Source organism: Bos javanicus, chromosome 2 (assembly GCF_032452875.1).
Source record: "Bos javanicus breed banteng chromosome 2, ARS-OSU_banteng_1.0, whole genome shotgun sequence".
Lineage (NCBI taxonomy): Eukaryota > Metazoa > Chordata > Mammalia > Artiodactyla > Bovidae > Bos > Bos javanicus.
In genome coordinates this window covers 15020782-15035851 of record NC_083869.1, presented here as the reverse complement: position 1 = coordinate 15035851, position 15070 = coordinate 15020782, and the positions used below count along the sequence as shown (strand labels likewise).

Here is a 15070-nt window from a genome sequence, read left to right as displayed (position 1 = left end):
CTTTAAGGTAAAAAGCACATTGTGTCTTGTTTTCCAACAAGGGGAAGGCATATTTTTTTTAATTTCCGAAGTTATCATTTAGAAGAAATGTTTACTACATCCCAAGGCTTCCCCTACATCATCTCCAGACTAAGTCTTGAAACACTTCTATTGTACAGAATGATAACACTCTCTAAATAGTTTAGGTCAAAAGGCAAGTACTCCTAAACAACACGATGATTCTAAAGCCCATATTAAACAACAAAAGCTTCTAGAACTTGGACTTGATTCGAGACAATGGCAAGGAATGTGAGGTATGGAAAAGTCCAGAGGGACCAAAAGCTCAAGTAAAATTTTCAGAAGTCAGCAAAACGAAAGTTGGATTCGGAACCCACGTGTAGGTATACTTTAAAACGCTTATACTTGCAGCGTCGCCGTAAGCAGTTGAGCAAAACTCGGACATGGAGGGGAGACGTGGGTTACCTTCCCGCATTTGGAAAACAGCACTCCAGTATTCTTGCCTGGAGAATCCCAGAGACGGTGGAGCCTGGTGGGCTGCTGTTTATGGGGTCGCACGGAGTGAGACACGACTGAAGCGATTTAGCAGCAGCAGCAGCAGCAGCCCTTTGGGGGGCTCGGGGGAGGGGGGCGGAGTGTGACGTGGGTCTCGGGACGGCAACCCAGGCGTTAGGAGCGGGCAGGCAGAGGCCCCGGGGGGCGGCTCGGGCTCCCCGGGTCTGGAGGGAGGAGGTGGAGGCTTGGGGACGCGGTCGCCCGCTGGGACAGAGGAGGAGCTTGCGGGAGGCGGAGGGACGGCGCCGGGAGGAGGGTGTGAGGCCGGGAGAAGGAGGAGAAGGCGCGGGGACCTTCTGACCAGGACCACGCACCTGTGAGACGCTCGGGTCTGATGGGCTGCCACCTCAGGGCCCGCTCGCTCAGCACCACGTCGCAGCTGTCCCTCCCGATCTCGAAGATGCCCCGGAGCAGAATCAGCTCGGCCGCCGCCTCGGGCTGCCGCCCGGACGCCCACTGCGCCGACGGCACGGCACCCGCCGCCGGGGGCGCCTCCTCCTCCCGGCCGCCCTCCAGGGCGCTCACCCGGCCCCCGCGCCTCCTCCGGGGCATGGCGGAGCGCGGGCTGGGCCCGAGCCGGGGTCCCGCGGAGGCCTCCGAGGGAGGAGGTGGAGACCGCGGCCGCCGGGGTTCTGGCGGCGTCCCGCGCTGCCACAGCAACCGCGCGCGGGGCAGAAACCCGGGAGGGAGGCGGGGCGGGCAGGCGGGGCCGCCCTGCCCTCGTCCGGCACCTGGGCCCGCCAGCCTCCCGCCGCTGCGACTCACTACGAAAGGACCCCAGTCCTGGAAGAGGAATAAGTGGCTCCCTCCGCCTAGTCTCTGTAGTTCCTTGAGATTTTGCGCATACGTTACCCGCCGAAGTATAGGCCGGCGCTTCTCAAACGTGGACTTGGCGTACTCCCGGCCCCCGGCCCGGCCATCTTGTTAAAATGCAGATTCTTACTGAATTGGTCTGGGACTAGGTCCCCGACGCCGTTTTTAGGAAGCTCCCAGGTGATGCTGCTGACCCTCGGAACACACTTTGAACTGCAAGGACATAGCCCTCTGTTTTTTCACCTGGTTTCCCGCGGGCTCCCCTGGAATGCAGACATCGTGTTTTATAACCAGGCTTGCATGCCCTCAAGAGTTAGCTAATCTATATGCAGCTGGTAACAGAAAACTCAATCCCCAAAACCCTGAGAGAAAGCCAAAGATCAGTCAGTCCCTGGTTCAAATAGACAAAATTTCGTTCTAACAAATTTAACGTTAAAGGAAGAAAGTGAAAGACAGAAAGTGAAGTCGCTCAGTCGTGTCCGACTCTTTGCGACCCCCATGGACTGTAGCCTACCAGGCTCCACAGTCCATGGATTTTCCAGGCAAGAATACTGGAGTGTGTTGCCATTTCCTTCTCCAGGGGATCTTCCTGACCCAGGGATCGAACCCAGGTCTCCCACATTGCAGGTTAAAGGAAGATGCCTCTATAAAGGTAAGTATTAAGGGTCCCACGTTCCCCCAGGATACCTCTGCAGCCTTGTCTCTGCCTGGACCTAATCCTCCCCGAAGAGAGATGACAAGCATCAGAGCTTGTTCTCCTAAAGCCTACTGCTGTAATACAGCGTTACCTGGAAATGAGGGGGGCACTATTTCACGATAACTGAAATTCATGAATTTGCTGTTAATTTGGAAAGCGCAGAGGCTGCTGGCCCGTGGTTCTCAATCATGACTACACATGAGAGTTACCTGGGGAATTTTTTAAAGTCCAGATACCCAGGCTACACTCAAAGACAATGAAATTGTAATCTCTGGGGATAGGACAAGACTTAAGGAGTTTTTAAAGCTCTCCAGATGATTGCCGTGTTCAGTCAGAGCTTAGTGTCAGTACTTTAAGCAGTGTATTAATAGGAAACTGACAACTTGGGGTGGTGAGACGGGGAAAGCGAGTCCTCCGCAAGAGGAGCAGAGTGGAAAGTAAATCAGCAGGCCAATATAGATATATAGAGATACACACAGATAAATAGATACCATCAGAATAATTGTACTGAGGAAACGCTGGGGAGAGGAAGTTAAATTCACTGAGTGGTGAATCTAGCTCGACGGTGCTGGTGCCTAGGACCAGTGACTTCTGAAAGGCACTTGCTGCTCATTCTCCCCTTGGGCCTCAGCAGGCGGCAAAGTCAGACAGAAGCTAATGGTAGCAGGAGGAGCGTCTCAAAGTTCCCTGCTCAAACTTAGATTTCAAAAACAGAAGGATGGAGCCCATAGACCTAGCCAAATCCCTTTCGGACACAAAGCCCCTGTGTGCCAGTTAAGCTAGGACTCTTACTGTTTAATGCCCTGAAAACAAATACCCAAGCTTCCAGGCAAAGCGGGGAAGGGCCTCAGTTTGATCTAATGGCAGCGAGCTGTTTCTTGGAGGAGAAGTGCAGCTGCTGCTTAACCCCACACAGCCTTCAGGTGGCTTAGCTCAGCACTCATTAGTGGGGAAGGCTAGTGCCTTCAATAGGGTGAGTTGCAATTCCGGGGTCAGCATCTTATATTCACAGCTGTCAGAAAATCAACACAATTAGAACTCCTTGGCATTTTAAAAGCTCACTGAAGGCAGTGGCTACTTCTTAGGACCTTTGCAAGAGGCAAGTTGCCATTTTTCAAGCTTCTATTGGGCAAGACAGCCAAAAACATTGGCTTTGCCTTTTTTGAGGATGAAGGTACTGGTTATGTCCAATTCTCTTCCTTTGATGGACTATTCTCTCTCAGAGTTCTGTCCACAGGATCCATCTACACCAGCCTCAATACCATGGCTTTACATACTATTCAGGGCTCCTCGAGTGATGGGGTCACCCCCAACCAGTCCCCTGAACTTCAGATGCCATGTTCAACTGCCTATCTTTGCTAGTTGGCCATTGAACGAGCATCTGAAGTATACTGTCTAAAACCAAACATGGTTTTCTATCACAAACCTGTTTCTCCCAAAATGTTCCAAATCTCAGCAAATACTGTCATCAAAATCCTTGACTTCATCCATGTTTCCTCTGTGGTGAGAAAAATAAAACTTTGAGGTATATTTCATTTCTTTGAGTCAACATATATTTTGGATGAAGTGAGCTTCAGTTGTGTCCATCTCTCATTCATTTCTGAGCTATGAGCACATTGTCAAACTGTCAAGGGGACTGCTTCCCTCTCATGCTGAGTGGAGATTTTGTCAGAATGTTCCTGCTACTCAGGCTCCTGCTGCCTAAAAGGTAGAGAGCCATGTGTCCCTGCAAGAAGTACACAGAAAACAGAAAAACTTGTATAATCCCACCAAGTCAGAATATCACATTTTCTTCATGTGCCAGTTTTTTTAACTCACATTGAAATTCTGCTTAAAATGAATTGCTCAGCTGTGTTTTAGAACCCATCTCAAACAATTATAGGATGACAATGACCATGTTATCTCTAGCTTCTTGGTAAACAATAAATAACACAAAAAAGAATAGTCCTGTCTTCCCTTTCCCTCATGTTTTGAATACCCCTCAACAAAGCTGAGCACCGAAGAACTGATGCTTTTGAACTGTGGTGTTGGAGAAGACTAGAGAGTCCCAAGGAAGCTAACAATCTTTGGTTTATTTTAAATGAAAATTCTCAGTCTGTACCCCCCACTGATGCTCTGAGATTTTTGAATCTGTAACTGAACTATTCCCAGAAACATGTGTTTTAAACAGACACAACAAGGGATTCTGTGTGTTTTTGACACATGGACAATGCTCTGACAATCAGTGAGTTCTTCTTGCTTGTCCTGCTCTTCACTCCTGCTCTTTTTACCATAAGGTTTGTCCATTTGTCTATCATTTACAAGTAATGGAACTTCCAGCTAAAATTGTTTTCAAAATACAATCCTACATATCATATAAACAAAGGTCCAGAGTCAAGCTGTTCTAGGTTGCCCATTAAGAAATCAAGGGCTTTTTCAGTCTTGAGAAAGAAGAATGGAGCTGGAGGAATCAACCTTCCTGACTTCAGACTATACTACAAAGCTACAGTCATCAAGACAGTATGGTACTGGCACAAAAACAGAAATATAGACCAACAGAACAAGATAAAGAGCTCAGAGATAAACCCACACACCTATGGGAACCTTATTTCTGACAAAGGAGGCAAGAATATATGAAGGGGCAAAGACAGCCTCTTCAATAAATGATGCTGGGAAAACTGGACAGCTACACAAAAAAGAATGAAGTCAGAACACGTCCTAATGCCACACAGAAAGATAAACTCAAAATGGATTAAAGACCTAAATGTAAGAAAATATAAAATTCTCAGAGGAAAATATAGGCAGAACACTTGATGACATAAATCAAAGCAAGATCTTCTACTACCTACCTCCTAGAGTAATGGAAATAAAGACAAAAATAAATAAGTGGGGCCTAATTAAAAGCTTTTGAACAGCAAAGGAAACTACAAACAATGTGAAAAACAACCCTCAGAGTGGCTGGAAATAATAGCAAAGGAAACAACTAAGAATTAATTTCCAAAATATACAAGCAGCTTATACAATTCAATACAAGAAAAACAAACAACCCAATCAAAAAGTGGGGAAAAGACCTAAACAGACATTTCTCCAAAGAAGACATACATGGCTAACAAACACATGAAAAGATGCTCAAGGTGGCTCATTATTAGAGAAATGCAAATCAAAACCACAATGAGATACCACCTCACACCAGTCAGAATGGACATCATCAAAAAGTCTACAAAAAATAAATGCTAGAGAGAGTGTGGAGAAAAGGGAACCCTCTTGCATTGCTGGTAGGAATGTAAATTGATACAGCCACTATGGATGACAGTATGGAGATTCCTTAAAAACTAGGAATAAAACCACCATATGACACAGCAATCCCACTCTGAGGTACATACACCGAGGAAACCAAAACTGAAAAAGACACATGTATCCCATTGTTCATTGCAGCACTGTTTATAATAGTTAGAGCATGGAGGCAACCTAGATGTCCATCGACAGATGAATGGATAAAGAAGCTGTGATACATATATACAATGGAATACTACTCAGCCATAAAAAGGAATGAATGCATTTGAGTCAGTTCTAAGGAGATGGATGAACCTAGAGCCTATTGCACAGAGTGAAGTAAGTCAGGAAGAGAAAGATAAATATCATATAGTGACACATATATATGGAATCTAGAAAGATGGTACTGATGAATTTATTTGCAGGGCAGCAGTGGAGAAACAGACATAGAGAACAGACCTACGGACACAATGGGAGGGGAGGAGGGAGAGGGTGAGATGCATGGAGAGAGTGACGTGGAAACCTACAATACCATATGTAAAATAGATAGCCAATGAAACTTGCTGTATGACTCAGGGAACACAAACAGGGGCTCTTTGACCATCTAGAAGGGTGGGATGGGGAGGGAGATAGGAGGGAGGCTTGGGAGGGAGGGGACATGGGTGTCCTTGTTGATATTTGACAGAAAACACCAAAATTCTGCAAAGCAGTTATCCTTTAATTAAAAAGTCAAGTGGCAAAGAAAAAGAAATTGAGGGCTTTTTAACAAATGAGACCTAGGCAAATTTATAAACTTTTGCACAGCAAAGGAAACCATAAACAAAATGAAAAGACAACCCATAGAATATGACAAAATATTTATAAATGATGCCATTTATAAGGACTTAATCTCCAAAATATACAAATAATTCATACAACTCAAAATCAATAATAATAGTGATAACCCAATCAAAAAATGGGCAGACCTAAATAGACATTTCTTCAAAGACACATAGATGCCCAACAGGCACATGAAAAGATGCTCAACATCACTAATTATCAGAGAAATGCAAATCAAAACTACAGTGAAGTATCACCTCACATGGGTCAGAATAGCCATCATCAAAAAGTCTACAAATAATTACTTGGAAAGACATGTAGAAAAGGAACCCTCCTACACTGTTGAAGGGAATGTAAACTGGTGCAGCCATTATGAAGAACAGTATGGAGATTCCTTAAAAAACTAAAAATAGAGTTAACATATGATCCTGCAATCCCACTCCTGGGCATATATCCAGGAAGGGCAAAAACTCTAATTTGAAAACATACATGCACCCCAATGTCCTAAAAATAGCCAAGACACAGAAGCAACCCAAATGTTCATGGACAAATGAATGGATAAGGAAGATGTGGCATATACACACAATGGAATATTATTCAGCCTTAAAAAAGAATGAAATAATGCCATTTGTAGCAGCAATGATGAACCCACAGATTATCATATTAAGTAAAAAGTCAGGTAGTATAGCACTTATGTATGCAATCTAAAAAGAATAATATGAATCAACTTATTACAAAACAGAAACAGACTCACATAGAAAACAAACTTATGGTTACCAGGGGGAAATGGGAGGGATAAATGAGGAATACAAATATGAGATTAATAGCTACATCAGTTCAGTTTAATCACTCAGTCGTGTCCAACTCTTTGCGACCCTGTGGACTGCAGCACACCAGACTTGCCTGTCCATCACCAACTCCCGGACTTGCTTAAATTCATGTCCATCGAGCGGGTGATGCCATCCAATCATGTCATCCTCTGCCGTCCCCTTCTCCTCCTGCCTTCAGTCTTTCCCAGCATCAAGGTCTTTTCCAGTGAGTCAGTTCTTTGCATCAGGTGGCCAGAGTATTGGAGTTTCAGCTTCAGCTTCAGTCCTTCCAATGAATATTCAGGACTGATTTCCTTTAGGACTGACTGGTTGGATCTCCTTGCAGTCAAAGGGACTCTGTAGAGTCTTCTCCAACACCACAGTTCAAAAGCATCAATTCTTTGGCACTCAGCTTTCTTTATAGTCCAACCTTAACACCCATACATGACTACTGGAAAAACCATAGCTTTGACTATGCTGACCTTCATCAGCAAAGTAATGTCTCTGTTTTTGAATATGCTGTCTAGGTTTTTCATAGCTTTTCTTCCAAGGAGTCTTTTAATTTCATGGCTGCAGTCACCATCTGCATTGATTTTGGAGCCTGAGAAAATAAAGTCTGTCACTGTTTCCATTGTTTCCCCATCTATTTGCCATGAAGTGATGGGACTGGATGCCATGATATTAGTTTTTTGAATGCTGAGTTTTAAGCCAGATTTTTAACTCTCTTTCACTTTCATCAAAAGGCTTTTCAGTTCCTCTTCACTTTACTACTATATATAAAATAGATAAACAACATTTATTGTATAGCACAGGGACCTATATTCAATATCTTGCAATAACCTGTAATGGAAAAGAATCTGAAAAAGATTACTGTACACCTGAAACTACCACAATGTTACGAATCAACTACTGTCCATTAAAAAGCAACAGCAAAAAAGAAACCAGGGGCTTTTCAACTCTCTATTTTGCTAGGCCCAGGTATCAACAAGGACTTCACTGGTGGCTCCAGGATGGCTGCATTATTTTATCTCCCCAAAATGTAGAAGTGGCAAGGGCAGTTTCTATTTGTGCGGTCCTATTTCTATTAGGGAAGAAAATGTTTTCCAAAATCCCACCCAGTAAATTTCCTGTCAATACCATTGAGTAGAACCGGGCAATATGCCTGTGCTGTAGCTTCCGGAGAGACTGGGGAAAGTGTTTACAGCCTAGAAGAAGCTGTGGATGACTACTGGCTTGGCAACTAACACTGTCATATCTTCCTTTTTCTCCCGTTTATGCCTAACAAGACAACCCACCCCACACAACTTACTGACTTAAAGCAATGATTGATTATTTTTCCTTGTGACTGTGAGTTGGCTGCTAGGTAGGCCTGCTCCTCTGTGGAGTATCAGCTGGATGCACCTGCATTTCACTGGAAGTTCAGCTGAGGCTGAAACACCCAAGATGGCTTCAGTCGCCTTTCTGACATCTCAGATGAGACGGCTGGAAGGGCCGGAGCCTTCCTGGACCTATCCCTTTACATTTGGCTTCTTGTCATTCAGTCATGTTGCCTGAGCTTTCTGAAATGAGGCTGTATCCCAAAAGAGCAAAATCAGAAGCTTCCAGGTCTTTTAAGGCCTAGACCTGGACTGACATGGCATCAGTTTTGCCACTTGCTGTCAGTCAAAGGTAGTCATAAAGAGAAAGGGAAATGGAGCATGCCGTTTGATGGGAGTTATATTTAAAAGAGCATGTATATTGGGGCAGAAATCACCTTAGCAGACAGCTCAACACAGTCGTCCCTCTGGCCACAGTGGTTAACACCCCTTCTGTATGTAAAATGCACTCACTCCCTTTCTGCTGCTGCTGCTAAGTCGCTTCAGTCGTGTCCGACTCTGTGCGACCCCATAGATGGCAGCCCACCAGGCTCCTCCGCCCATGGGATTCTCCAGGCAAGAGTACTGGAGTGGGGTGCCATTGCCTTCTCCAGTGCATGAAAGTGAAAAGTGAAAATGAAGTCATTCAGTTGTGTCCAACGCTTCGCGACCCCATGGACTGCAGCCTACCAGGCTCCTCCGCCCATAGGATTTTCCAGGCAAAAGTACTGGAGTCGGATGCCATTGCCTTCTCCACACTCCCTTTCAAGACCCCTCAAAATCTCACCTTACTACAAAATCAGATGCAAAGTCCCGGATCTCATAGATGAGGTTCTTTGGATGTGCTTCTCTTATTCTGGGAACCTGGAAACTAAAAATATGTTATCTTCCCACACATGTCAACATACAATGATGAGACAGGCAGAGGATAACTACAATAGATGCTCAAAAGGGTGGGGGCGGGAAATCCAGAAAGCAAATCACAGTCTCTGCTCCATAGCAATTCTGAATTCCAAGCAGGTATGGGTCATTAGTTCCCAACTCTCTGAGAAAGAGAACATTCCTTATCTTGCATCTAGTACTGCTCCCTAGGAGTGATCCCCTAATAAATAGTCCCCCTAATGAATAGCTCTTAGCTCCAGCCTCTGGCCTTTTGTTTCTGCCTTCCCTACTTTTCAACAAAAAAAATGGCCCATGGTGACAGCAGAGTAGTTTTTCAGCCTTTTACTATCCGTTAAAATGTGGAGGTCCAGAGGCTTCTTTTAATTTTGAACTTTTTCTGTCTGTCTTAATCCAAGTGGCTAGAACTGCTTTAGTTATACTTTGACACAAACTATTTCTTTTATGCAAAAAAAAAAAAAACTTGTAAAGTTTATGTGGTTCGTATATATATTAGGTCATATTATACAAAAGCCATTTCCAGAAATCTCTTCAAGATCAGCCCCTCTGTACTTTGGACACCAATTCAGGGGATTAGGGTATAATACTTAATGTTCTTAGAAGTATTTTTCAAGTAAACTATCTTCTAGCTACAGGCTTGATTGCAGCTTGACCTGAGAGCATGTTTAACTGCAAGCAGCCTACATTTTATCTTTGCTTTGAGGACATTTTTTGCTTTGGTTTTTTTTTTTTTTTTTTTTAGCCAGAGTATCTGCCCTGCACCTTCTTTAATTCCTCTAAATCACACTGACTTATTTACTCCCTTGTAAAACCTTAAAAGAAGCCAATTGGTACTTATAATATTCTGCCAAAAATCTCCTTAGCCATGTCCACAGATTCACCTGGTGCTCTTCCTACTTCCAAGCCACTGCAGAAGTGTCAGGGCTGTCTTTGTCCATCCACCCAATGGAGTCAGTCTTTGCTCTCCTGGGCTCCATGGCACATCACATCAACTTCTCCCTAACAGCACCTCCACCTCTTTTATCCAAATGCATGAAAACCTGCAACTATCTTCTGCTTCCACTCTGACGTATGGGCTATTGAGAGATTTCCCCTGAACATGTGGGTTGAAGCCACCACAAACTACTACAGTATTACAGACGTCAAACTGTGCTTGGCTCTAAGCCCTGCTATGCTACGATTGACTGGTGTTCATGGAGCTTATTCTCCTTACTCCTGGAGAGGCTGGTCTAAACCTTCAGTTTTCTCGTTCAACTCCCTCTCACTTAGCATGTAATCATGCCTCCATCTTTACATGAAAGAACCTGGTAAGAATAAACTCCCATATGCTCTAACCCTGAGTCCTGAAATTCTCTTTCTCCACCCTGACTTGTCTCTAGAAAAGGTATCTCTATGGCCCAAAGGAATTGTTTGTGTTCCAGACCTTCTTTGCTCCAGTCTGCCCAACAACTTCCTCCATCAGACACACCCACATCTCACATCTTATTCAATTTCATCTTTACTATATAGTTTTCTCCATCTTTATGTATAAAAAAGACCAAGCAACAACAAAATCGCAGTCTCTTTGGTATCAGGCAGTTCACCCAATTCAAACTTGTTTAAAAAATAAATAAATAAAGCCTAATTATAAAGGTGGGGATAGATTATGAAGAGAACTGATCCAGTGGCTCAAATCATACAATGCAGAAACCAGTTCCTCTTCTCTTCTTCCCTCTGCCTTCTGTAATGTATCATTCTCTGCTCCATGTGAGTCCATCTACCCCACTCTCCTCTTCCAAACAGCCAAACGGCTGCTGCACTCCAGATCTCTAATCCAAATACCACATTTGTCAGAAGAGGAGCGCATATCTCCGTTGCTACTTCCCATGTAAACCAGGGAAGTTTCTCTTCTCCAGTCACAGTAAACTCGTCTTGCATGTCATTTTACCTTAAGAAGTTAACATCTTTATCAGTCAGCAGGAGCAGGGTTGCAATGTGGTTTGAAAGAACTTTGAGGCTTAAAACAATGAAGGTTTATTTCTTACTCATGTCCGCATGAGGGTGAGCAGGGAACTGAAACAAGAATTAAGCATAAGAGACACAAGTACTAACAGTCCAAAAACAAAAAAATGCTAACAACAAGGTAGTGTCCCAGATCTGTGTAAACTAAAACTTCTGATTAATAGAATACCTTCAGAAGAAACCATCACTAACTGGTATTTTGAGAAATCAGTCAGATAACGAGATGTAGTCCTGTATAACTAAGGTTGGCATCTTAGTTGCTGGGTTTTAAGTTCCCCAAAAGAGTCATGGCCCAAGGCCCTATATAACCTAGAAGAGAGAGAGCTTTTAGAAGTCATGGTTCTTACATTCACTTGGACCACAGTCATTTTAATTATGTAATTTTACAGGTCATAAAATTGTGTGTTGAATGCATATTGATGAACCCAAGGAAAATGCTATGTTTGTTTTTTCAGAGGTCTATTTCTTAGTATACATACTGCCCTGCCTAGAGAATAAATATGGCATTTTTCACATGAAGAATTAATAAGTTTATAGTCTATACTTTTTATGCATTCTACAATAAGGCTTTTAAACAAAATTCCTCTTAGTTTATTGGATGTGTCTGTTCACACTTCACTAAATCTGGATGTCAGCTTAAGTTAATTCAAATGAATAAAAACCAATAAAACTTTTACATAATTCAGATGCTTATTAAATAGCTACTATTTGTCAGCTTGTTTAAATATCAAACCTGGTACTAACTAAAATATGCTGGTAGTTATATATTATGTCATTAATACTTGATGGTAAAATTTTATAAGATTTTAAATGAATTCTTCTATATTTATGTATAGTTAACATATCAATTCATTGTAGACTTATCTGTTAGTTTCCTAGAAGCACCATAGCAAATTATTTCAAACTGGGGTGGCTTGAAACAACAGAAATGTATCGTGTACACTTCTGGAGACCAGAAGTCCCAAATCAAGGTGTCTGTGGGGTTGGTTCCTTCCTGGCGTCTCAGAGAGAAAATCGAATGTTCCATGCCTTTATCATAGATTCTGGTGGTTGCTGGCAAATCTAACAATTCTCCCTTGGCATAGAGACCTGTCACTCTAATCTCTGCCTGCATCTCCATTCTCCCCTTGTGTTGTCTGCATGTTCTGTCTTTCCTGACAAGGACAACAGTCCCCTTCTTATAAGGATTACTCTAATCCTGTATGACCTCATCTTAACTACATCTTAAGATGCATTATTTGAACCCTATCCAGGTAGAATCACATTATGAGATTCTGGCTGGGCATGAATTTTGGGGAGTGGAAGGAGAGCATTACTAAACTCAGTACAGCATATATTTCTTTCCTTAAAAATATATTTTTAAGTAAGATAAATGCATTTTTAGTTAATTAAACATGAAACATTTAGGAACAAAATATCTCTTTACTCAATATTTTTAATATGTTCATCAGAGTCAAATGAACACTAAAATAGAGTTTCTTTATCCAAAAATCATATGTTGGGATTTCAAAATATCTAAATAAGTAGGCTTGCCTGTGTTAACTAAGGAATTCTTTCAGTGAAAATAATTTAAGTAAATATCCATACTTAGATTCTAGTTGTATCTTGTGTGCATTTTACTACTATTTATTGTGTATTTCATCATTTGCTGAAAATTATTCAGTTTTCTAGCAATGGCAAGTGAAATTATCCCAAGTCTCCTTTTAGAATTCTAGTATATTTTCCGCTCAGTTCTTGGATATGAACATTTCTTGGCCCCATACTTTCAACCTACCACAGATTATAAATGTATAATTCCCTGCCATGAGTAGACAAGGACTGCAATCATTAGTGATACTGCTGCTGCTGCTGCTAAGTCGCTTCAGTCGTGTCCGACTCTGTGCGACCCCATAGACGGCAGCCCACCAGGCTCCCCCGTCCCTGGGATTCTCCAGGCAAGAACACTGGAGTGGGTTGCCATTTTCTTCTCCAATGCATGAAAGTGAAAAGTGAAAGTGAAGTCACTCAGTCATGTCCCATTCTTAGCGACCCCATGGACTGCAGCCCACCAGGCTCCTCCATCCATGGGATTTTCCAGGCAAGAGTACTGGAGTGGGGTGCAATTGCCTTCTCCATAGTGACATTCGGTTCAGTTCAGTTCAGTCACTCAGTCGTGTCCGACTCTTTGCGACCCCATGAATCGCAGCACGCCAGGCCTCCCTGTCCATCACCATCTCCCAGAGTTCACTCAAACTCACGTCCATCGAGTCAGTGATGCCATCAAGCCATCTCATCCTCTGTTGTCCCCTTCTCCTCCTGCCCCCAATCCCTCCCAGCATCAGTCTTTTCCAATGAGTCAACTCTTCACATGAGGTGGCCAAAGTATTAGGGGTAAGGAATTAACCCTTTTTTTATTCATGGTCATAACTGACATCATCCAGAGAAAACACTAAAGAAATCTTATTGATGTGCTAAGTTTATACAATAAACATTTTGAAGTAGATATTATAGTTTAGATAATTCAGCAATATTTATCTCAATCAATAGAGTATTCTGTATATGATTATTTTAAAGAACACTAGTTATTCTTCAGTTTTCAATGATTTTATACTAAATCACCTTTCAAGAATACTGATTCTTCCATTTTTTTTTCTGCATCCTAAACAGCTCTCCTCAGAGAAGGCAATGGCACCCCACTCCAGTACTCTTGCCTGGAAAATCCCATGGATGGAGGAGCCTGGTAGGCTGCAGTCCATGGGGTCGCTGAGTTGGACATGACTGAGCGACTTCACTTTCATTTTTCACTTTCACGCATTAGAGCAGGAAATGGCAACCCACTCCAGTGTTCTTGCCTGGAGAATCCCAAGGACGACGGAGCCTGGTGGGCTGCCATCTATGGGGTTGCACAGAGTTGGACACGACTGAAGTGACTTAGCAGCAGCAAACAGCTCTCCTAATAATTCACCTGTATTATTAAAACCACCCAATGTCGCTGAAAATAACAACTCTATGTTTTCTCTTAATTGTGTTGTATTGACAAGGAAAATCATATTCCCCATAAACTTAATGGCATTTCTAATCTATTTGATACAATAGAGAAAGATGGATTTAACCAACAACTGTTGTGACTATAAAGCACTCCTTTTCATTGTGGATTTCTGTTTCTGTCCCATCATCTACCTCTGTGTAGCTTATTTTTAATTTGTCAAATGCTACTCAGCGTCTCAAACTCATTGTTGGAGTACATACTCATGATGGATTACATTCTGATCTGCTGTAATCTAAACTCTTCAGTGATGATACAGAAGTTTGGGGCAATTTTACATAACACCAGTAATAAATTAAGAACTATTGCTGAAAGAATGATGAACAGAAAGGGGGAAAGTAGCATGCTTTCGAGTTCTTAACTATTTAAAAAAAAAAAAATGGCATGATCTGGACAGAGCTTGTAACATTTTAGGTCTCCTTTTATTCTGATTTGAAATTATATTTAACCAATCAATATCAATAAAAAGAAAAGATTCCTGGTAACTCATGATTACTAATGCTCAGAAGGGGTGGGGTGGGGGGAGTTTGGTGCCATGGTGTCATAGAAAATTAATTTCAGTTGTTCTCTTTTTATAGAATTAATGCTTATAACTTTCACTGGGATGAGAATCATCTGTAGCGCTCTCCATTCTCAACTGACTTAATTTGTAGCATAGTGGTTAAGGTTTTGGCATCAGATTAGTGTAATTTGATTTGTTCATATTTATTGAGGACCTGTGGGTCTTCTGAGCACCAGAGAAACAGCAACAAACAAATCAGATAAGGTTCATTTTCTTGTGAAGCCCACATTCTATTGAGAGAGGTAGATAATTTAAAAATAAGCAAGATAACATCAGATGGATAAA

The 15070-nt window shown here is 42.5% G+C and overlaps 1 protein-coding gene across 2 annotated transcripts in view; it reads right to left on the bottom strand.

Moving 5' to 3' along the window:
- CERKL (ceramide kinase like) overlaps positions 1-3557 on the bottom strand; it is a 141090-nt gene extending 137533 nt beyond the window's left edge. The window contains exon 1 of one of the 2 annotated variants that reach the window (XM_061433883.1): positions 3489-3557. In XM_061433883.1, the coding sequence (XP_061289867.1) occupies positions 3489-3549 (61 nt within the window). In that variant the 5' untranslated portion in view covers positions 3550-3557. Of the gene's footprint in view, positions 1-866; positions 1206-3488 lie in introns of those variants that run through there. The other variant, XM_061433872.1, reaches the window with a different exon arrangement.
- Between the last annotated feature and the right edge of the window lie 11513 nt (positions 3558-15070).